Source organism: Lutra lutra, chromosome 7, assembly GCF_902655055.1.
Source record: "Lutra lutra chromosome 7, mLutLut1.2, whole genome shotgun sequence".
In the NCBI taxonomy this organism is placed as follows: Eukaryota; Metazoa; Chordata; class Mammalia; order Carnivora; family Mustelidae; genus Lutra; species Lutra lutra.
This window is the reverse complement of record NC_062284.1, coordinates 144,010,529-144,034,961: the sequence shown is the minus strand read 5'-3', so window position 1 is coordinate 144,034,961 and position 24,433 is coordinate 144,010,529. Positions and strand designations below refer to the sequence as shown.

At 49.3% G+C, this 24,433-nt stretch overlaps 1 protein-coding gene across 8 annotated transcripts in view; it reads right to left on the bottom strand.

The window, feature by feature from the left end:
- Positions 1–24,433, bottom strand: part of PPP2R5C (protein phosphatase 2 regulatory subunit B'gamma) — a 123,689-nt gene that overhangs the window by 22,799 nt on the left and 76,457 nt on the right. For all 8 annotated transcript variants that reach the window (XM_047737653.1, XM_047737654.1, XM_047737655.1 and 5 more), the window contains 5 exons: positions 9,258–9,368; positions 8,163–8,255; positions 7,945–8,075; positions 2,338–2,397; positions 502–610 (listed from right to left, as the gene is read on the bottom strand). In XM_047737653.1, coding sequence (XP_047593609.1) covers positions 502–610; positions 2,338–2,397; positions 7,945–8,075; positions 8,163–8,255; positions 9,258–9,368 — 504 coding nt within the window. The remainder of the gene's footprint in view (positions 1–501; positions 611–2,337; positions 2,398–7,944; positions 8,076–8,162; positions 8,256–9,257; positions 9,369–24,433) is intronic.

The window sequence follows — 24,433 nt, the reverse complement described above, 5'->3', positions numbered from 1 at the left end:
TTCCTCTGAGAAGTGCCCTTGACTCCTGTCATTGAGTGAGTCACCCCCTTCTCTGTGCTTAGAACGAATTCTGAAATTCTCTATTCCTGAGATGTTTCTGATTTTCTTTCTTTCTTTTTTTTAAGATTTTATTTATTTATTTGACAGATATCACAAGTAGGCAGAGAGGCAGGCAGAGACAGAGAGAGGGGGAAGCAGGCTCCCCGCTGAGCAGAGAGCCTGATTCGGGGCTCGATCCCAGGACCCTAGGATCATGACCTGAGCTGAAGGCAGAGACTTCAACCCACTGAGCCACCCAGGCACCCCTGTTTCTGATTTTCTTAAGAGGGAATCTCTTGACCCTTGTATCCTTTCAATTACCTACATCGGCAATGGGACATAACAAAGAGGACACTCCCAGTAACAGGCTGGGATTCTGTGTCTTGGACTCATCAGTGCTCCTGTGGAGACCCTGTGCTAGCGAGTATCCCCACCTGCGCATCACCGCTGGGCACCCCTTACCTGTGGATGGTAGACACTCAGAGATTTCACTTTGTGCAAAGGTAGCAACACCTTCAGTAAGAAAATCTTGTGCTCTTCTTTTAGTGGTAAGGCAAATCCATTAATTATACTGTGAAAACAGAATTTATTCAAAGTTTGAATATTTATAATTTCCAGATTAAAAAAAATCTTGGTTTTTCTTTTCTCATTTTCAGCATAAAAATTGGTAAGCAAAATGTACATTGCACAAAAGACGATATTAACAGAAATGAAAAAGAAAACTAAATACCTTCCAAGAAGCACGGTCATTTTTATCTTTGTTATGTGTAAGATAATTCTAAGATTTTGGATTTGTTCTGGGTTACCCAAAACAGCGCGAGTCCCTGGGGGCAAAGCCTCCTTCTTTAGACAGGCCGTGGAGGCCGGGCAGCTCCCGAGGGACCCCCGCTCTGGGTCTGCCCAACCCCGGCACCTTCCCTTTGCCTTCACCCATTTTTAGGAATTGGCACCTCTCTAGAGGAATTTGGGTTCGTTACTCTAATGCGGGCAGGACGGAATCTGAGTGTGCAGGATGGGAGTTGGCTGCAAATCAGCCAGGAAGTCATTCCCTTCTACAAAAAAACTCACTCCTGCCTCCATACTGAAGCTTTGTCTCTAACATTAAGTAGCGTACCCACTGGTTTCCAGCTGGGCGAGGGGGCTTCCTTTTTCTCTATTTGGTTTTATTATTTGGTAAGCACAGACACGTGTTGGAGCTACGGAGCAGTGACAGCAATTTCTAGACTGTTCTGCACCCTCTAGGGGTCCTGCACACGTGTGTGCCGCAGGCTGTCTGAAGTGGACATTAGGGATGACCTGCTCATTTGCATTTGGGAGACCCTCAAGGTCAAACACCTCTTCTGGATCCCAGCAGCAGGAAGCAGAGTCCTCTTTGTGACACACCGGGCTGTGCAGACACTTAATGCCCTCCTTGCAACATGTTGGGGGTGAGTGGATTTCCCCACTTTACTAAGAAAACAGTGGCCAAGACTAGTTAAGGAAGATAATACAACTAGTAAGGGGCCCTCAACCGCTCACCATACTCTACTGAGAGTAACCGGCCGACTGTGCTGAAACAGGTCAAAGTAGACTTCTGCAGGAGGACTAAGGGTTCTTTCAGATTATATCTAAAATAGCAAGGACGGTTTTCTCAGCATTGCTGGAGTGCAGATAGATCAGATGACACCTGTGTTCCCGGAGACAGGCTTCCTGTGTTCCCAAAGCTCCGGGGATGGACACAGCTTCCCTCCCTGCAATGTCCCTCGGAACCTTTAGCTGTTGATGCAGCTGAATCCCTGAGGAATGTGCTGGGGGAGAGTACTTCCAAGCTTATTCAACTGGGGAACCCTGAGGAACTCTGGGAAACAGTGGGTTGGAGGTCTGATATAAAATCTATAGGTCATTGATTTAGCAAGCAAGAACTCCACTTGGCTTAAGATGGTAAAATTTTTAAAATATTACTTTTAAGAACATTTATAAAAAAGTTATAAAACCAAAGCAATTTGAAGTATTAGCATTTACTCAACACCGCCCGTGTACAGTAAATGATCCATTCTTCCAGGTGTCACAGATAAACCTTAAGGTAACCGTCTTTGATGAGGGGTGTGAAACAGCACCTGCGTGCCGAGCCAGGCACCCAGTGGGGTTTCTCTTCGGTGGCTTCTAACCCCAGACCTCACCAACCCCTTCCATCAAGAGAGGTCTTAGTTCCTCTGGGAATGGTTTCAGTCGCCTCGCTCTGGGGAGGGCTGCTGGACTCAGTGGGCTGAATCATTCTGGAATCCATTCCACTTGCTGCCAGGAACAGAGACGACTCACCTCCCCAGGATTTCCAGTAACTCTGCTATGCCGTTGTGATGCTCTGTTTCATAAATAAACCTAGAAGAAGCAACATGCCACTTAGAATTCGACACTGAAGTAACAACTGTAAAGACTAAAATCCTCTGAATAAGGAAACAAGGTGCTTTGTGGGGAGGGTGGTGTGTAAAGACCTGGAGGGCAGAGCGCATGGGTCTGCTCAAATGTTGGATTTCCAAAGACGGAGAAAGGCTGTAGGGTCTGTACTAGGAGCTCCCCTACTTTAGCCGCCTAGAGGTGATGATGAGCAATTTGCCATCTGCCAACCTAACTCGACACCTTCCTCAGTTTTTTTTTTTTTTGAAGATTTTATTTATTTATTTGACAGACATAGATCACAAGTAGGCAGAGAGGCAGGCAAAGAGAGAGAGAGAGAGAAGGAAGCAGCCTCCCCGCCAAGCAGAGAGCCCGACGTGGAGATCAATCCCAAGATCCTGTTATCAGGACCTGAGCCGAGGGCAGAGGCTTTAACCCAGGTGCCCACACCTTCCTCAGTTTTAAAACCTCCAACAATTGGCTGGGTCTGTGCCAGGGCAGAAGTCCCTTCCTGCCCACTTGGACTGTTTTGCCTGCTTCCTTATAGACACCTCGCATGGCCCCTCACGGATTCAAGCACCCCCTCCAGGAACCCCAGTACGAGCAGCCTATCTGCATCCTGAGAAGCCTCTCATGCTGTGCCTGCCCAGTGGGCTCCCATGGCCCCTGCAACTTCTGTCCCATGCTTAGAACACGTTGACAGGCTGGGAACTATGAGAAAGAACAGGGACACTGAACAGGGCAACATCTCCCCAGCTCCCGAGGATTTCCTCAGAAGCCAGCAGCCCACTCCTGCCCACACCGTGCTCGCCTGGAGTCCACCTCAACCTCAACCAAGGCATGGGCGCCTGCCTGCCGGGAGTGGGGTCTGAAAAAGGATTCTTTTTTTTTTTTTTAAAAAGATTTTATTTTATTTATTTGGCAGAGAGAGATCACAAGTAGGCAGAGAGGCAGACAGAGAGAGAGGAGGAAGCAGGCTCCCTGCTGAGCAGAGAGCCCGATGCGGGGTTCGATCCCAGGACTCTGAGATCAGGGCCTGAGCCGAAGGCAGAGGCTTTAACCCACTGAGCCACTCAGGCGCCCCTGAAAAAGGATTCTGCATCTCCGTTGACAAGAACAGTTTAGAGGCAGCGCTACGCCAAAAGTAAGAGTTTGTGATGATTTAAAAAAAAAAAATACGACTTTGAAATTTCGTTGTTCTCATTTGCGATGAATGGACACGGGACCTCAAGGTAAAGAACAGGTCAAATATCCACAGCACGTGAAATGCTCCTGAAGGGTGGGCCTTGACACTGCCGCATTCTGGAATGGGTAGAATTCTCGGAAGGTCTGGTACTTGAACCAGGCCATGAAGGAGGGCTGATAGGTGTCTGGACGGGGTGAGTGGGAGGGAGAAGGCAGGGCTGGAGCGAAGGTCTGTGAAATGGAGCGGGGAGTGGGCCGTGGACAGGAGGTGGGAAAGGCATACACGCAGGGTGGCCCCCCGAGTGCCTCACATGGGTCGGCTACAGCCACTGAACAGAGAACCACAGTGCCACAGAAATGAGTATGGCCACGGCATGAACAGGTGGTGGGGAGTGACCCAGACAGCATGGGGCTCCCGTCTGGTGAGAAGCAGGCGGTATGGTCCTACGGCAGGGGACACAGCCCTCAACTCCCCACCGGGCTCTGTGACGCACCTGCCTGGAGACTGGGCGCTGACCCCCTAGAGCCCCATCCTTCGTGCTGTGTCTGCGCTCGGACGTGCTCAGATTTATAAAACTCAACCTGAATGTTGCTTGTTTTCTCAGTTTCCACGTGCAAAGTTGGAGCTTTGTGTGAAGTGCAGCCATGCCAGCTGACTCTCTGCTCCACTCGACGACCCAGGGGGCTGGGAAGGCAGCAGGACAGCACGAGGCACCCACAAACCTCGGGGCTCGGCTCTGGGCCTCTGCTGGGCTCGGGCTCTACACGCTCCAGCTGTCACATGTGAACAAGGACGGCCTTCTGCTGTTGGACATTTTGTTTTCCTAAATCAGCATCACTATATTCTTCTTGATAAGTTCTTCGTTTCTTTTTTTCATCAGAGATAGTTTTTTTTTAAAATTTAAATTCAAGCTAGTTAACATACAGTGTAGCACTGGTTTCAGGGGCACCCAGTGATTCATCAGTCGCTTGTGACACCCAGGGCTCATTCCATCACGTGACCTCCTTAATGCCCATCACCCAGTTACCCTGTCCCCCCACCCCTCTCCCCTCCAGCAGCCCCGTTTGTTAAGAGTCTCTTATGGTTTGCCTCCCTCTCTGATTTCATCTTACTTGATTTTCCCTTCACCTATGTTCATCTGTTTTGTTTCTTAAATTCCACATTCGAGAGAAATCCTGTGACAACTGTCTTTCTCTTATTTTGCTCAGCATAACACCCTCCAGTTCCATCCATGTCACTGCAAATAGCAAGCTCTCCTTTTTGATGGCTGAGTGATACTCCACTGCACATATACACAGTATCTTCTTTACCCGTTCGTCTGTCCATGGACATCTGGGCTCTCTCCGCAATCTGGCTACTGTGGACATTGCTGCTCTAAACACTGGGGTGCACTTGCCTCTTTGAATCGGCTAACAAAATTCTTTGTTTCTATTTATTTGACCTGACTTGAAACAGATATAAAAAAGAGAAACTAGATCTCCTTTTAACTTTTCCTGAGAGGGACAAGAGAGGAAGGTGTGGAGTGGGGAGAAAGCCATAATGAAGACGTCTGCACGTGGAGTCGGACGGTGTTTCTCACTTTTCCAGCAAAAAACAATCAGGACTCTCTAAAAACTGAGCCAGAACCTGCTTACTGGAGGCGGTCTCCAGAACGGACACCATCAGTATCTTTCCTCCCCGTGGGATGTGCCCTGAGCCTCACATGAAGCGGCGGAATCTGTCTCCCTCCCCACGGATCTGTCGTCCCGTGAGTTGCTTGCATCACCCCAGAAGGGAGAAGGGAATCTGCTCCAGTTACCGGCCGGGCCTTACGGAGGACGGGTGGCTCCCGCTTCTTCCCTCCTGGAAGCCCCCTGAGGTCCTGCCCGGAGCCATCCTGCACGTGTCGGCCCTCACAGACCATGGGCGGCGGCGGAAGTGCCCACTGAGCCCAGCTCTGATTCGGATCTTCGAGAAACTGACCGGCTGTCGCTGATTCTAGCCGCTGGGCTGTAACAGACCCGGAGCCCTGGGCTGCCCCTGCTCACTCCAGGGTTCCAGCTCGCCGTGGCTGGGCCGTCAACAGTGCGGATCCCTGTAGCTCCCAGTTCCCGCGCGCTCATCAGAAGGAGAAACTATCCAAACAGGGGCTTGACTTTAACACTCTCAGTGAGATAAACCAAACAGGCTGCAGAGATCTTTTCTTCCAAGATGGGGTCATGCCACAGACCTCTCTCACGATCCTTCTCCTTCCTTCCTTCCCGCAGGAAATCGGAGGTGTGGAAGGCGGAGACCAACTACGGAATCCACACAATGTGCCTGCTTTTGATGGCATCGGTCAGGAACGACGGTGACAGAAAAGATGGCTGAAACCGAAGAGCACCACACGCCAGCCTGGGGCACTTGGTGAGAACGAAATCAAGCGCAGTGACTTCTGAATAATTTAAATGTTTTCGTTACTGTACTGAGAGTCTTCATGATTTGTGATTCTGCTCTCTGAACAAACCCCATTTTAATTAAAAAAAAAAAAACAACCCTCACTTTAGGTAGATCTTTAATTTTGGGCCTAAAAGATCAGAATTTATTTTATTTATTTATTTATTTATTTTTAAAAAGATTTTATTTATTTATTTGACAGATATCACAAGTAGGCAGAGAGGCAGGTTGGGGGGCGGGGGAGCAGTCTCCCGCTGAGCAGAGAGCCGGATGCGGGACTCGATCCCAGGACCCTGAGATCATGACCTGAGCCGAAGGCAGCGGCTTAACCCACTGAGCCACCCAGGCGCCCCAAAAGATCAGAATTTAAATTGTACCTGTTCTTTGCTGTTTAAACAATGTAAAAAACGTTTCAATAGAGAAGTACCTCTGCCGTGTAATGACCCCGTTCAGAAGGAAGCACGAGGCCAAGAAGGTGCGAGGAAGACAACACCCAGGAAACACGATGTCCTTCTCTGATCACAGAGGGACAGGTTCCAGAAGGCCCCAAGGCTGCTGTTCTCCGTGGTGGGCTCTCCATCTGTCTCTGCTCCCCTCTCCCTTGCTGGGTTACTGTGCCTAAGAAGGGACGCGCCTGGCCTCTGTGGCCCTCCTGGTGAGGGCCTGTACATCACCCTCACTGAGGCCCCATGGCCCGACAGTGTGAAACCTGTCTGCTTTATCTCACGGGGGGACCTACACACATGGCTGTCACCGCTGGGATCAGTCACTACCTTGAGCCAGCCTGGGGTCAGGGGCCTTCAAGGCAAGCTGACCCGGGAAGCCCAAATTGTCAGAATAAACTGCATGCAGTGAGCTCTCCAGGGACGGCCAAGACGTATTAAGTCTTTCACGCATCAGCCTTCATCTGGTGCCACCACAGGCGTGAAGCTGTTGCTGGACTCATGGTAAAGCAGCCAGAACAATGCCTGCGCCACGGGGAGACCGGTCTGCCAAGCCAGGGGGGGCTTTCTGGCGTGGGGCCGCGTCTGCAAACCTCTGAGGCTGTGGTCAAGGGCGGGTGGAAAGACTGTTCTGGGAGGCGCTTGTGTGGAAGGGGCCTGGAGGTGAGCAGAGACACAAGTGAGGGGGCCGGCCACGCCCAGGGCTTAGGCTCATCCAACCAAATGTGGACAGTCATCCACGTGACTCAGGTGGTGGCAGAACCGTGGGGACAATGGCAGGCAGACTGAGGGGTATTCAGACTTTAAGAGTCAATGAGAAGCTGTGGCCAGGGTAAGGAGGAAGATGGGGCGGAGTAAAGGTGAATACCGCACTTGGAATGTCACGGAACATTCTTTCATGAGCCATGGGGCTGTGCCCTCCTCTATGTAAACCCAGACAGGGCAACTTCTGCACCCAGCTCCCCAGACTGACTGGTCTCTGCAGTCCCACAGGCCTAGGGATGACCGTGCCACCTACACCTGCTGCTTCCAGCAGGCCCTCCTCTGCCCCGAGGTACACAGGGTTTCCAGACCTCCGGTACAGTTCTCTAGCTTGGGAGAGCTGCTAAGGACCCCTGCTTACTCCTCCCTCCCGCCTGCTCTCTGAGATGCATCGGGGGCAGGGGGATGAAGTAACGTGTCGGGGAAGGAGTGACAGCTGGCTTTGCACGGGTTCTAGGACCCCCCACCCTGGGCAGCTGGGTGAAAACGCAAACAGAGGAAGGCAGTGTGTGTGTGGGGGGGTGGGTGAGGGAGGGGAGCGGGCAGAGAGGGAGGGGTGGGGGAGGCAGAAGGGGGCCACTGCCGCCCCGCACACCCCGGGCAGGCCGCTCCCACTTCCCAGTCACTTGCCGCAGGGAATGATGGGCTTGGGGTGGGGAGGAGCACAGACTGTGAACACGACCGTCATCATGGAAACAGGGACACGTCACCCACACACGGACTTACCTATAAAATATATTATTTATCTGTTTTCTGATGTAAGCTCTTAAGCCTAAGAATTTTCCATAGATTCTGTGAAGGGTAGTTTTAAGAAAATCTCTCTCTCGAGGATCTTCACTGTCGAAGAGCTCTAAAAGCTTCAAGGAGAAAAAGATACTCAGTGAATGGGGACTTCCCGCGCTGTAGTTTAGGGCTTTTGAAGCTTCCACTAATCGATACCTTACCTGCAATACAAACTTCTGATCGATATATTTCTTCGCTATATTAGGTTGGAAATCTGGAGACTCTAAAAATCTTAAGAAAAATTCATAAACAAGCTAGGAGGAAAAAAACAACAATGAGTCAAACAACATGGTATTTTATTAGCTGGAGGTTAAAGATACACCATGAGTTGAATCTCTGTCTGAAAATATTAAGCCTTAATAAAAAGCCACGTATCTACAGAATTAAGTCCAAATACTATGGCTTCATTTAATTACAACTGAAGACGGTATTGTTTTATTTAGCTCAGAACCACAGACTACAGCCTTAAATAGCATTTAAACAAAATGATATCCGCCGTGGAGGGTCACTGGTGCTCAGCTGAGGCTGCCGGGAGACCACAGTGTGCAGCAGCTACAGCGGGCTGGGACCTGCACCCGCCATGGGCATGTGTCCTGGCAGAGCCAGGCGGACAGGAAGCTGGGACGGCTCGGTGAGCGGGTCACGGACGCGGTCACCCAGGGCTGGGACACTCCTCCCCTTCACAAGTGGGTTGCATGCTGCCCCCGAGACAGCCCCCCTTTGTGATCTGTTCCCCATCTTGCTCGTTCCCAGCTTTCCCCTCTCTATCTCCCCTCCTGTGGACGACCCAGGCCCCGGTGCAGCGCGTGGCTTGCACACACTCTGCTTGCGCTGGGCTCAGGGTCTTCTCAGGCATCCCATCTGATCTTCGATCAACTTTTTGCCTTACAAATGCTCAAGTTAGCAGGGGAGCTTTGGGGCGCATCATATCTACATCCTGAAAATGGGGTGGGGGGAGCATCTAGCTGCAAAAGGCCTTGATCTAACGGCTATCGGCGAGGAGGTCACTTTCATTACCAACATACTGGCAATTATGTATCTTTGTAGTTCGTACCAAGGGGTCCAAACAAACCAACCATTTGATGTTCTCACTTCCGCTAAAATACCTTTCTTAGACGCGCAGGTTTGCAAAGTCAGAGGTCTGCTTTCAATAAGCTCGAGGGCCTAGAAGCCGGCGCATGTGCTTTAGAGAAAACCCACGAATACACACATTCAATTCGTGCCCCTGTTTCTGGGGCATTCTCAGAGTTCAGTACCTGTAGATGAGGCCAGGCTGCTTCTAATGTGGGCTCGTCTTCCTCGGGGTCAAATTCTGCTCCCGTAGGATTGGAGGAAGGTGGTAATGTTCGAAACATGTTAACTGCAAACTAAAATCCACACATTCTTGAGTCATAACCAGGACATTCAAGGTATTTAGAAAACATTTAAAAAAACATTTACAGGAAACCTTAATATTTACAGAAAACATTTTAATTGTAATGATAGCTGCTTCTAGCAGTTATCTGGCTCATCCTTATTCTTGAGATTACGGAAGCAGCGAGCAGCCCCAGTGAGATCTGGGGTCAGGAGCGCAGCAGGAAACGTGGCCCATGGATGGCCGGCCACCGAGACACCTGCTCGACTCTGAGCTGCCAGATTCACGGACAACTAGCACCAGCCAGTGCCAGCGGGCAGTGGGGAGCCCTCAGTCTCTTCCGTTTGTAAGTGCCAAGCAAGGAGGCCGGTGTAGTGCTGGGAAGAAAAGGATGAGATCATGGAGGAAACAGCAGAGACTGAAGAACTGACCGCCTGCTCCGGAGGTGCCTGTGATCGGCACCGAGAGACCAGACCCACCAACCGTGCCTGGGGCTGGACGGTAGCGGTCTTCGTCAATCTGGGCTCAGGAAGAAATGACTCAGGAAGAGATTTCTCTGGAGTGTGAGTGGCCCCCTCGTACAACGTGCTGCCCATTTTTCTTTATATTGTCCTTCACTGCGGATGCCCACCCCGTTTATTATTATGGCTCCGTCTATTTCCAGCTTCATAGAGTCAAGGTTTTACAGGTGTTTCTACATAAAATCTAGAATTCTCTAGAGCACAGGTACACTTGAATGCCCATTAATCTGTAAGTAATGCACAACATGTACTGATAAATTTGTGATATGTTTAGTTTTTCCATATCATCAATTTGTAACTACTTCTTTTTGTAGGAAGTTTAAATATGGTCAGTTCCCTCTCAGAGGCTCTGAACCACCGTATGTGGGTTGCAGGACTGGGCTCGAGCGATAGGCGCTCACATCACCCCAGCAAGGCCTCTGTCTCCCCACTCCCCACAGCACACCATCCAAACACCTGCCACACAAGGTAAGACTCAGTTCCGTGACAACGTGAGGGGAGGATCTGTGGATGGTCCTGGGCAGACCTGATGCAAGGGTGTCCAGTCTCATGGACACAAAGCTAAAGCTCAAGGCTAACAGTTGTTTCTTTTCTCATCTTTACTATTATTGACACTGAACTCCGAGCCCTACCATCGTGTTCTGTGAAGGAACATGCCCCCACTTCAAGCCATCAGCTACAGAAGCCCTGAGCCCCAAACATTTGTCGTCCGTGCTGTCTGAGAGGAGGAGCGGAGGCAAGGCATCGCAGCAATGGGGCTGAGATAACACAGGAACGGAAGAAACAAAAAATGGTTGGAAATGCAGACAAGCAAAAAAAAAAAAAAAAAAAAATCCTTTAGTAAAAATAAAATACCCCTGAAACCTAAGCAGAAAGTAAAAAATGGTCTGGAACCTGTGAACAGGGTCCTGGAGGAGGCCGCCAAGTAACAGGTGACTCACGGACGGAGGCTGTGACAGGTGCTGGCAGGTGCATGGGGCACATCCTGTCACTGGTGCCCGGGGAGGGACTCTCCTGGCACTCGGATCCCCAAGTCCACAGAAGAGAACAAGTAGACAGCAAGAGCCCCCACACCCCGGAAAGGCCACATTTGCCCGCCCCCCTCTCTGCACCACCCCCCGGGCTTGCTGAGGAGCAGCAGATGAGCCGTGCCACCACGAGCCTTTGCCCCTTCCTTCCTGGGCTAGGAAAGTGTGGACAGTGGAGTCAGATGTAGTCCGAGGCCCGTATGGGCGTGCGGCATTCATGAGCCGGGTTTTCTTTCTACGCCTTCAAAGGCAGATGGCTGGGGGCTCTAAGACAGTCACCCAGGGATGGCAGGTGCCTGGAAAAGAGCGTAGCAGAGGAGAGCCACATGCCCAGCGCAGGAGGACAGAGCCCACATGGTGTCCCTGGGTGGCGGAGGTGCTCCAGACACACGCTAGGCCTGCTTCTCCTGGACACACTCACTACAGCCTGTGACATCTCAGTCCCACTCAGGAAGGGAGCATGCACGCGGGGGGGCGGCTGCCCTCCTGCTCTGCTTGGGGCCAGCAGGTGCCCCCACAGGTCCCTCACTGGCCAGACTGCCCATGAGGACTGGAGTGTGACAGCAGGTGGGGCAGCTGTCCCCAGAGAGACTAACCGGGGGCAGGAAAGCGAGATGGAACAGATCATGGCTTACTATTGGACACAATTGGGAGCGGCACCCGTGGAGGTATCTGTAGCTAGGGTTGACATCTCAGTCAGCCGAACTGCAGCTCGAGAGATGAACCCTGAAGACGTGGGTGGGCCACAGCCACTCAGCTGCCAAGTCTGAAGAACAGAACCACGGTTTTCCCAGAGGAAGACAAACCCTCCCTGTGGTGGCGGCCTCGGCTCCTGCCCGAAGGCGCTCCTGGGAAAGGATCTCCCGGGCTGTCTCTGTCTCTTACTGGTTGCTTCTCTGGTCAGACTCTGACCCACACACCTGCTTGGTGAAGACTCCTAGGAAGCTGGTTACCGCCTACCAGTGGAGAAGCTCATGACCCCAGTTTCAAGTTGCAGCCCGTGCGGGGTGTCCAGTCACCTACAGCCCGGACCCCAGAGGCGGGGTCAGGAGTCTGAGGGGCTGACAGACCACTGGGCTTTTATAGCCCAAATCCTCTTTTCAGTGTCCCCGAAGGCGACCAGCCCAGATCCAGGAAGTTTTCCTGCTGGCCGACTCTAACTGCCACGAAACTGCTTCTTCCCCAAGACACAGCCTTCCCACCACGGCCGGAGCAGGAGTTCGAGGCTCGGCTGCAGAAAAGGCTGCGCCAACCGCCAACATGTGGAGGACAAGGGCGGCTGGCAGGGGACCGGCCGCCGCAAGCGGTCCTTGCGTCTCAGGGATTCTGAGCACAAACGCTGCCGGGTCCGGCGAGCCAAGCGCCGGCAGGAGGGCGGGCCAAGCCGTCCAGCCACGCGGAGTCCAGGCTGGACACCACGGGGGCGCTGGTGTCCGTCCTCCTCACGCGCGGAAGTGGGAGGAATCCGGTTTGTTCTGGGGGCTGGACGGGGACCCGACGGATTCATTTTAACCGCTCAGCTCGCACGGAGTGACAGTGTCCCCAGGGCTGAGGTCCCAGCCGGGGTCAGGCCACATGGACAGGGCAGCAGGGCCCGGGGCTGGGGTGGGGGGGCAGGCTTCCGGCCGTCTTCGACCCAGAGCCAGGGACTGTGCCCCGAAAATCCTGCCCACGTTCAGGTTTTCTCACGTGCACACAAGGCACGAACCTCCTAACTGCCCAGGGCCCGTGGGGAGCGGGCCGGGGCGTGCACGTGTGGCGGCCGTGCTCGTGGGCGCGCGCACGTAGGGGACGCGCACGGCGGCCGGTGGGGCGCGCACGGACTCTGCGTGTTCGGCAGCACCTGCTTTCACAGCGGCCTCGACGCCCTGCTTTCCTGGCTTAAACCAGCTGCAGAGGCTCTGGCCCAGACCGCTGCACCTACTCAGTCAGGTGCGAGCAACCCTGCGGTGCAGCGGTGTCACGAAGCCTTTCTGTACCTGCGACAGTGGCCAGCGGCGGGTGAGTGCCAGGCCGCGCGTGCGCCGATCTAAGTGCAGCGCCGCGGACAGAGGGAACAGCCAGAGACGAGGATGAGTAAGTGCAGCGCAGTGGACGGGGTGGGGGGGCGGGCGGAGGCGGGACAGCCAGAGACGAGGATGACATAAGTGCAGCGCAGTGGACGGGGGGCGGGGGACACCCAGAGACGAGGACCACCCCGGTAAGCCACTTTCCCGGACAACGGGTGGGCGAGTCTGGATACTCAGTTCCTCGTCTAAACCACACGGGTTCCTCCACCCCTGCATGTACTCTACTGTATTCGCACAACTATGTGTAGAGGTGAGGCCGCTGAGGCCGGGTCTCAGCTCCTCCGGAGCTCATCCTCCCACAGTCAGAAACACTAGGTTCTGAGAGTCCTGAAATGCATCGTGGGGGTGGGTAGGGTGGGGGGAATTGGGGAGGGAGCCTATCGACATTATTATTTTTTTTTTAATAGAAAATTGTCTTTGTATAAGTTACAGTGTATCTGGAAAAAACAGCAGAAACCATACAACAGACCATCTCGGCTGCGCTAGGATACAGAAACCAAAAATACAAGTACAAGACTAACAGCACACCCTCTCCGCTAACAGCCACGTGATTAGGGAACAGAATGAACAGGAGGAGCCCAGGAACACAGTTTCAGAAGTGACCAGGGCCTGGGAACTCACTGCCAGTTACAAGGGCCCAGTGGAGAGAGCATAAAAACCCTAATAAAGGGCACGTTAGAATATCTGAATGAAAGAGACAGCGAGAGGGAACAGAAGCAGGGAGAGTGGGAGAGGGAGAAGCAGGCCTCCTGCTGAGTAGAGAGCCCCATGCAGGGCTCCATCTCAGGACCCTGGGATCATGACCTGAGCCGAAGGCAGATGCTTAAATGACTGAGCCACCCAGGCGCTCCCCTAGTGGCAATCTTAAGAGAAAATCTACGCCTTTCCTCATTTGTGAGGTTAGTTCAAGCCTGCTTTCAATGGTTGAGTCCAGGTGTCGCCCTGGGGACTGCACAGGCACATAGCAGGACAGCGGACTTAAACTCAGCAACACCAATACTCACATTGAAAGGAAGTAGTTTGCACACCCAACCAACCACCAGACACTGTCTGACTTAATAGAAAAATAACACTCAACTCCATGCTGTCTGCGACACGCTCTCTTTAAACATAAGGATACAAACTGATCAAAAAGTAAAGGAAGGAAAAAGACATACCAGGTTCACATTAGTAAGGAGAGAGCTGAATTGTCTATATCAACATCAGACAGAGTAGGTTTGGGAGCAAATAAGATTACTGGGGATAAAGAGGGCCACTCTGTAATGATAAAGGAGTCAACTAATAAACACTAGTATCTACTCTCTGAATAACATGATGTAAAACTTGACAGAACTGCCAGAAAAAAGAGGCAATAAACAATTAGAAAACAGAATATAAAGAGCCCTAATTACAATAGCACCAAAAGACGAAATATTTTATGAGCCTGAAAAAATACATGTAGGATCCGAATGCTGAAAGCCACAAAACAAATAATGCCAAAATGAAGACATACTATGTTCATGGACTCAAAGGTTCAACAGTGCTAAGGTATCCACTCTCCCCAAATCTACATAGTAATGCAATCCCATCAAACCCCCTGAAGGATATTTTGTAGGTAACAAGCCGATTCTAAAATTTATATGGAAAGGTACAAAAACTAGATAGTCTAAGAACTTTAAGAAAGTAAAAACAAGATCAAAGCATTCACACTACTTGACCCCAGAATTTATGAAGTGATGGTAATGAAGACCATATGAAGACATCCATATGCCAAAAAAAAATGAACCTCAGCCAAAATGAATCACAGACCTAGATGTGAGATGTAAAACTATAAAACCATAAAACTTTTAGGAAAAAAATCTTTTTAAGCTCAGGTCAGGCAAAGACTTCTCAATATGACACCAAAAAAAGCAGGGTCCATAAAAACAAATCATAAGGGGCGCCTGGGTGGCTCAGTGGGTTAAAGCCTCTGCCTTCGGCTCAGGTCATGATCCCAGGGTCCTGGGATCGAGCCCCACATCGGGCTCTCTGCTCAGCAGGGAACCTGCTCTCCCCCTCCCCTCTCTCTGCCTGCCTCTCTGCCTGCTTGTGATCTCTGTCAAATAAATAAAAATAAAAATATTAAAAAACAAACAAACAATCATAAGTTAGACTTCACCTGATCTAAGACTCTGTAAAAGAAATTCTCAGAATAATAAGTCAATCAAAGAAAGACAATTATCATAGGATATCTAATGTGAGGAATCTGAGTGAGAGAGTGGGGGCTGTGGGGGTTAGGGAGGGAAAAAATGAAACAAGATGGGACTGGGGAGGGAGACAAACCATAAGAGACTCTTAATCCCAGGAAACAGACTGAGGGTTGCTGGGGGGTAGGAGGGATGGGGTGGCAGAGTGATGGACACTGTGGGGAGTATGTGCTATGGTGAGTGCTGTGAAATGTGTAAATAAGACTGATGATTTACAGACCTGTACCCCTGGGGCAAATAATACATTATATGTCAATAAAAAAAATTAAAAAAAAAAAAAAAAAGACCCTCTCAAAATAAAAAGACAAGCCGTAGATGGGGAGAAAACATTTACAAATCACCTAACTGGCAAAGGTTTGTATCTAGAACATGTAAAGAAGTCTCAAGTTCAATAATGAGAAAACAAAAAACCCAATGAAAACATGGGCAAGTGATTTGAATAGACACGCCACCAAGGAAGACCTACAAATGACAAGCACAGGGAAAAGTGCTCAGCATCATTAGTCATTAGGGAAATGCAAATCAGAACCAAAACGAGAGGGGCACCTGGCTGGCTCAGTCAGTGGAATATGAGACTCTTGACCCCAGGGTTGTGGGTTTGAGCCCTATGCTGGGTACAGAGATAGTTAAAAATAAAATCATTTATTATTTTTAAAAAATAAAAAAAAAAAGATTTTATTTATTTATTTGACAGACAGAGATCACAAGCAGGCAGAGAGGCAGGCAGAGAGAGAGGAGGAAAGCAGGCTCCCCGCTGAGCAGAGAGCCCGGTGTGGGGCTCGATTCCAGGACCCTTCAGTCACGACCTGAGCCGAAGGCAGAGGCCTTAACCCACTGAGCCACCCAGGAGCCCCCAAAATAAAATCATTTTTTAAAAAAAGATTTATTTATTTGGGTGGGGGAGAGAAAGAGAGAGAGAAGGGGGGGAGGGGCAGAGGGAGAGGGAAAGAGAGTCTGAAGCAGACTCCATTCTGAGGACAGAGTCCAAAGCTGGGTTTGATCTCACGATCTGAGCCGAAACCAAGAGTTTGATGCTCAACCGACTATGCCACCCGGGCACCCCAAAAACAAAATCCTTAAAAGAAAAAATGCCAAGCTGAGATAAAGGAGCTGACAACCCTAAATGCTGACAACAGTGCGTCACAGCCTGCTGGGGGGTGTAGACACGCACAGCTGCTTCGGAAAGCAGTTCGGAGAGTTAAACATAAAAGACGTGACCCACGAGTCCTGCCTTCCCCAGGCAAATGAAAACCTTTGTCCAAAACTTGCACATGAAGATTTACAGCAGTTTTACTGCCCCAGATGGGAGCCCACCTTCAGCAGGGGATGGGCAAACTGGGGTACATCAACGTTGTGAGGCACTACTGGATGGTTATAAGGGACAGGCTGCTGGTGGATCTCAAACCCACCATGCACAACGAAGGAAGCTGGACCCCAAAGGCTACATATCGCGTGAGCCCATCTACATGACTCTCTGGAGAAGGCAACATGATAGACTGGGACAGATCAGTGGTGGCCGGGGATGACGGGGGAGGAGGAGAAGCCTTGACTACAAGGGGGGAGCAAAAGTAGCTTTTTTGGAGAGGGACGGAACTGTTCTCTATTTTGATTATGGTGATGACTATATGATTACACATATTTACCAAATCTCAGAGAACCGTTCACTAAAAAGAATGAACTCTGCTGTATGTAAACTAAGAATTTAATTTTATTTTTTTAAAAGATTTTATTTATTTACTTATTTGTCAGAGAGAGGGAGCACAAGAGGGGGAAGCAGCAGCCAGAGGGAGAAGCAGGCTCCTGGGAGAAGCAGGCTCCTGGTTGAACAAGGAGCCCGATGTGGGACTCAATCCCAGGACTCTGGGATCATGACCTGAGCACCCAGGTGTCTAGTCTCATAAATTAAGAATTAATTTTAAAACATCCTATGAAAGGGTAATTCTTGGCCGTAAGTTTGGTTCACAATGCCCTTTGTGTCTCAGTAATTTCCAACTGTGCCCCTAGATGAAAGACAGACCCTTCCACTTGGGAGCTTTAAAAACGCCCAGGTTTTGCTGAGGTGTAACTGACATGCTGTGACTGTGTTTTGGGTGTGGGTGTTTCGTGTAGGGTCTGATACATGTCTGATGTGCATACATCTGTGGAACCATCGCACAAGCAAGATAATGAACATATCATTGCCACCCCCTCAAAGTTCTTAGAAGCCTTTTGAAAAAATAATACAAATAAATCAGTTGGCTGCAAGTGGGGATGGGTACAGGCAGAACTGGGGAGGGGTGGAGGAAGGAGAAGAGTTAACTTTCACTTCCTATGCTTTTGTATTTATCTCACTTACTGAAAACAAACATGCCTTTCTTCTATAATTTAAAAACATCCAACAAAACAAAGGGAAGTTCTCCCAAAATAATTGGAACAAATCTCCAAGAAATGACTTGCTGATATATAAAGTAGAAAAATCATTCTCTGGGTTTCAAAAAGCACCATATGTTTTCATCTCTTTCTAGCTCTCTGCTGATGTGCGTCTCTAACCCACGTGTCTGTGACTTTGGCTAAACAAAAACAACGAAACACACAAGAGGAATGCATGATTTAAATCCTCAGTGGAGAGAAATCTGTACACCACTTGAAGCCTTACTGGTTAATACACTATCTCCTTTATTCACAACATGTTTTCCTCTCCCATTTCCAAAATATCTTCACCCTTACAGCAAGCAGTGCTTCCCAGAACACACTGTAAATATCAGATGTAAAAATAGATGAAGGAGAGCATCCAACGTCAACTCTGAAGTGAGCACAAGACAATCACTGTGGGGCCGTGGGCTGGACACCTCTCCCAAGGACCCCAGAATCACTGCTCTGCCTTTCACAGAAAATGCTGACTTGAACCCTAAGCATAAAAGAACAAACTTATAAGGCACTATCCGGTCACTTACAAGCAGTACAGGTGAAAACGGTGGGACGGACTTGTCTTCCCTGGAATCCCAGCATGCGTCCTGGTAGACCAGCATTACTGTTCACTTTATGTACAAGGCTCCGTGGGGGGGCGGTTTGAAGAAAACCTATTTACTGATTTTTGATGATAATGTGGTACATGATCATTATGAAAAGTTGTAAAAATCACAAGAAATATGGTAAAATGGAAAAATCTGCATAAGCCACAGCATCCCAAAGCAGCTGCTGTTAACAGCTCACACTGTATTCCTCTGGAATATACGTTGTCTCCTGGGTGAGTGTGGGTGACGGGGTCAGGGATGATACTGTGTCTCATTCTCGGTCGTCACCCCGAACCGCAGATGCGGGCCATTCCAGAGCCATCCATTTGACACAAAGTGCCCGGAGCCTCCCAGCTCATCCTGCCTCTGATCTAACCAATTCCTTCTCTGATCTTCAGCGGGCATCACTACTAAGCCTCGTTTTAATGTTTTTGTCTCTGCAGGAAGCTCTACACTGAATGGGCATCTACTGAGCTCATGGAAAGCACCGGCCAAACTCAGAAATGGGAAAGCAAAACCAGTCTATCCCTCCTGGGATCTACAGCCTAGGGGAGGTCAGAGCTGCCAGTGCGTTCAGTGGACAGCGCAGGAAGGCTGCTCGGAAGCTATTCTGAAACTTCTGCTGTGCTGAAGAATGACCTGGGGAACACATGGGTACAGGGCTGGGAAGCAGCATTTCTAACAGGCACCCAGGGGGTGCCCATGCCGCAGCCTCTGAGCGGTGCTCTTCTGGAGAAGTGGTTCTCACTCGGGTCTTGGGGCCCTTTGAAACTCCTAAAAATTACTGAGAACCCCAAAGAGCTTTTGCTTACGAGTCATTCTGTTGATGTTGACTGTATTAGAAATTAAACTGGAAAAAAAAAAAACCCATGAATCTATTAAAAAATAACAAGCCCACTGTCTCAATATAAATATACATTTATATAGATATAAATATATAATATATATTATATATAAGTAGAAAATGATTTTCATAACAATTAGTTATTTCATTTTCTTTTTTTTTTTTTAAAGATTTTATTTATTTATTTGACAGAGAGGAGTGGGAAAGGGAAACTGACTGAGCCACCCAGGCACCCCGTGTCAGTTATTTTGCAAGATCTCCTATCACATAGGATACAGGTGACTCTCCTGAACGCATGCGTTAGAGGGGTTGACTTCCTGCACAGGTCTTCTGACTCCCCCTAAACTTAATTACTAATTAAGCCAATTGTTGACTGGAAGCCTTACTGATAACATAAATAAATTTAACACTTACTTTGTGTGCTATATACCATATTCTTAAAATAAGGTAATCTGGAGAAAAGAAAATGCTAAGAAAATCTTGTGGAGGAGAAAATACATTTATGGTACAGTATTATGTGTATGTGTATATACACATACATATAAAATCTGGGATGCCTGGGTGGCTCAGTCAGTTAAGCGTCTGCCTTCGGCTCTGGTCATGACTCCAGGGTCCTGGGATTGAGCCCTGCATCAGGCTCCTTGCACAGCAGGAAGCCTGCTTCTCCCTCTAACACTCCCCCTGCTTGTGTTCCCTCTCTCACTGTCTCTCTCTCTCTGTCAAATAAATAAATAAAAAATCTTGGGGTGTCTAGGTGGCTCAGTGGGTTAAGCCTCTGCCTTAGGCTCAGGTCATGATCTCAGGGTCCTGGGATCGAGCCCTGCATCGGGCTCCCTGCTCCGTGGGGAGCCTGCTCCCCCCTTCCTGCCTGGTTCTCTGCCTACTTGTGATCTCTGTCAAATAAATAAATAAAATCTTTAAAAAAAAATCTTAAGGAAAAAAATGCATGTATAGCTGGACCTTCTTGGTTCAAACCTGTGTAGTTCAGAGGTTAACTGCATTTCCTAAAACAAACAAAAATTTAGGGAGAAGAGTGGCATTTTTTCCATTTTTGCTAATCTCTTTACTATCTGGCTTAATAGAAAATAGCCGATTCCCATGTCTGCTTCTACATTCTGAGTGCTGGTTTGGTTGAAATACAGGAGGAAAACAACGTACTGTATGGTGACTAACACAACATAATTAAAAAAAAAAAAAGATGACAGAAAAGAAAAGAAAAAATGTCTTAGAGTTTGTAGTTGGAAAAGGGAAGAGTAATCAACAGCCCGTTTGGATAACATGGGCTTCTGTGATACTATATCCAAACTTGACCAATGGTGGTCTTTCTTTCAAGGAGGCGTCTCTGTGTCAAAATCCAATGGGGTGTCTTGTGTTCTGAATGGCTCTCGGGCCTACGAATGATTATGGAACGTTATTTATTGTGCACTTGGGAAACACTGGTTCCCTGGGTTATGCAGACTCCTGCTGGGGCCTCGTTTCGCCTGCTGGGTTCCTACCACCACTGACCTCAGCAGGAGAGCCTGTGGCCCTGGGAAGCTGATGGACACAAGTTCCAAAATTCAAATTTCCAAAATTCAAATTTTCACCCCAAAACTCAAACTCTGTCATGGACAACAAACACTGTCGGCTATTTCCCTTTAAGTGACCTTCTCTTTTTATTTTCGAGAAGATGCTCGCTAACATTCCTCTGAATAACCGGTCTGGCTTCGAGTGACGTCACGTCAACACGGGGTCTGTGGAAACAGTGGTTTTGCTACCAGCGTGCTGACTCTCAGAAAAATGCCAATGCCTGAAAAACAGATTAACTAGAGAACTGAATTGGAAAAACCAAACAGATGGCTGATTATATTTAAAAAATGACTGAAATGAAGAGATAATGGAGTTTATGTGATTCAGGCCTGCAACTCCCCATGCCCGGAGCTCCCCCGTGGCTACTGCTCCTTTTCATCCTTGTCTCTCGGAAGTTTTTTTTTTTTTTAACTTGAAAATAAATTGGGCGGGGGTGGCGCCTGGGTGACTCGGTTAAGCGTCTGCCTTTGGTTCACGTCGTGATCTCAGGGTCCTGGGATTGAGCCCCGTATTGGGCTCCCTGCTGGGTGGGAGCCTGCTTCTCCTTCTCCCACTGCCCCTGCTAGTGCTCCCTCTCTCCCCGTGTCTCTGTCAAATAAATAAACACACACAGTGAAAACAGGGCCTGGCAGCCCCACTCTGGGTAAATACTCGAGAGACGTGCCCATGGCAGCTTGGACACCAATGCTCACAGCGGCGTTACTTATAACTGCCATGGAGCGGAAATGACCCAGATGCCACCCACAGATGAACGGGTCAATCAAAACATGGTGCGTGTCCATGCATGGAAATACTGTGGAGCAACAGAGAGAAGCAGTGACACAGGCTACGATTTGGATGAACCTTGGAAGCATTACGCTAAGTGCAGGAAGACCACATACCCCAGAATTCTAGTTACACGGTAAATCCGGTGAGACACATCTATAGAGACAGGAAGGCACTAGGTGAGTGGTTGCCATAGGCTGGGGGTGACAGGTTAGGGAGCAACAGCAGTGACTATTCTTGGGTAGGGGGCTTCTTTTTAGGGGGTGAACGTGTTCTGAAAAAATGAGATGTGGGGGCGCCTGGGTGGTTCAATGAGTTAAGCCTCTGCTTTCGGCTCAGGTCACGATCCCAGGGTCCTGATATCGAGCCCCGCATTAGGCCTACTTGTGATCTCTCTCTCTGTTAAATAAATAAATAAAATCTTTTAAAAAAATGAGATGTGATGATGGCTGCACAATTCTGTAAATATACTAAAAATCATGGGCTTGTATATTTTATTATTATTATTTTTTAAGATTTTATTTATTTATTTGACAGACAGAAATCACAAGTAGGCAGAGAAGCAGGCAGAGAGAGATGGGGAAGCAGGCTCCTCACTGACCAGAGAGCCCGATGGGGGGCTCGATCCCAGAACCCTGGGATGACCAGAGCCAAAGGCAGAGGCTTTAACCCACTGAGCCACCCAGGCGCCCCTATTATTATTATTTTTAAGATTTTATTTATTTATTTGACAGAGATTTCAAGTAGGCAAAGAGGGAGGCAGAGAGAGGAGGAAGCAGGCTCCCCACTGAGCAGAGAGCCCGATGTGGGGTTCGATCCCAGGATGCTGGGATCATGACCTGAGCCGAAGGCAGAGGCTTAACCCACTGAGCCACCCAGGTGCCCCTATTATTATTATTTTTTAAAGATTTTATTTATTTATTTGAGAGAGAGAGAGAGAGAGGATGAGAGGGAAGAAGGTCAGAGGGAGAAGCAGACTCCCCACAGAGCTGGGAGCCCCATGCGGGACTTGATTCCCGGACTCTGGGATCATGACAGTTGCTTAACCAACTGCGCTGCCCCTGGTGACCGACTCTACGAGATCTTTAACATCACTAAAAATATCAGAGAAACAAACAAGCAAATCAGTGCATGTGGTATTTTTGCTGGTACCCCAACAGTTGATTCTGCACACTCTTCAGATTAAAAATGAGATCTGGGGGCACCTGGGTGGCTCAGTGGGTTAAGCCACTGCCTTCGGCTCAGGTCATGATCTCAGGGTCCTGGGATCGAGTCCCGCATCGGGCTCTCTGCTCAGCGGGGAGCCTGCTTCCCTCTCTCTCTCTCTCTGCCTGCCTCTCCGTCTACTTGTGATCTCTCTCTGTCAAATAAATAAATAAAATCTTTAAAAAAAAAAATAAAAATAAAAATGAGATCTGTTCTTTTCATTTAACTTGGGTCAACTTGGCCGCTGACTTACAAGTGGACTTCATATTCTGACCACCATCATTCTTCCAGTATTTGACATATTACAGTGTTCAGATGTGGGCCCTCCAGAGTCTTGGATCCCGGAATGCAGCCACTGTCCTGTCTGACCATCCACCACTACGCTGCTGCTGAAGCAACCACAACCTCTGTTCTGCGAAACATCGTTAGGTGAGCGGGACCCAGACAACAGTTAAGATCTGAATTCTACAGAATAATGTTCTATGGTTGAACTCCCCTGCCCTCAGCTAAGAAGAGTGAAAGAGTGAAAACCTCTGTGGGATAGAAAGAGTGAAAATGGGCTCAGAGCGAGAAAGAACAGCTTTGCTATTAGCTGGGCTGGGGTGATGGCACAAAGACAAGTGCAAAGTTAACAGGAAGTACCACTCCTCCCGAAGTCACAGAGCAGCTGTAAAATACCAGAAAGACACCATCTTCCCGTTACTACTGCTTTCTTCTCAATGGCCCCAGACCCACATTGCTATGTACTTTGATTACTGTTTTCATCTCTTACATCTAATTCATCCATTACTTCCAATTGCTAAGTGCCCCTGCCATTACATACATCGGGGTGCACCCATGTCCCCGTCCTGCACATACTCCAGCTTCTCTCCTGCCTTGGATCCCACCCGGGTACCCCACCTCTCCACCATCGCTTTCGGGACTGTGTATTTGAAATGGGTGACTTGCATGGTACCTGAATTCTCTCTCAGGACATTTTTTAAGATTTTACTCATTTATTTGACAGAGAGACACAGTGAGAGCGCAGGGGGAGTGGGAGACAGAGAAGCAGGCTTCCTGCCGAGTAGGGAGCCTGATGCGGGGCTCGATCCCAGGACCCTGGGATCATGACCTGAGCCGAAGGCAGACGCTTAATGACTGAGCCACCCAGGCACCCCATGGGCATTTGTTAAAAAGAAAAAAACCATACAACAGCCCAGTCTGACAGGCAGTATATTTAAAAGAAGTAGCAGGAGGAGTATAACATCTATAGAACTTTGGATTCTCCCAAGTAAGTGGAAAGGCGTGTCCTTAAAAACGCGCTGATAGCACGCACACCGACCACGCAATGCTCGCGGGAGCTGGCTAAGTGCTGCCTCAAGGGTCAGCAAAGCGGGGGCATCCAGAGGGAACCGCAAAGGGGTCCCCATCTCTTCAACCTGCCGCACTGGGTCCAGGCACTGCTTGGGGTGAAGGCCTTCTACAGGGCGCTCGAGTTCTGCACCTACACTCTACGTCTCCCAGGGCCAGAAACCACTGCCATCATCCCCACCATACTCTCTTCTTTTTGCCTGTCCCTGTGAAAAGGAAAGCTCTGGGAGGGCAGAAGTACCGTCCACTACTCTATTTCCTCCCCTAAAAAAGTTCCTGGCCCACAGTGGATGCTCACTCAATAAGGGTCTCTAAGTGTCTTAGGGGGTCCACTGTGCAACACTCCAAAGACCAACCTGAATTTTGGGGGAGGGGACAAAGTGAAGACAGCAGGAAGAGAACCCAGTTAGGACACAATTGTAACAGGGAGAAAAGTTAACGATTATTTAACCTAAAAAAAAGTTCCAGGGCTTTTAGCATCCTGAGGAGTTTAGGTAACATGCGCCTG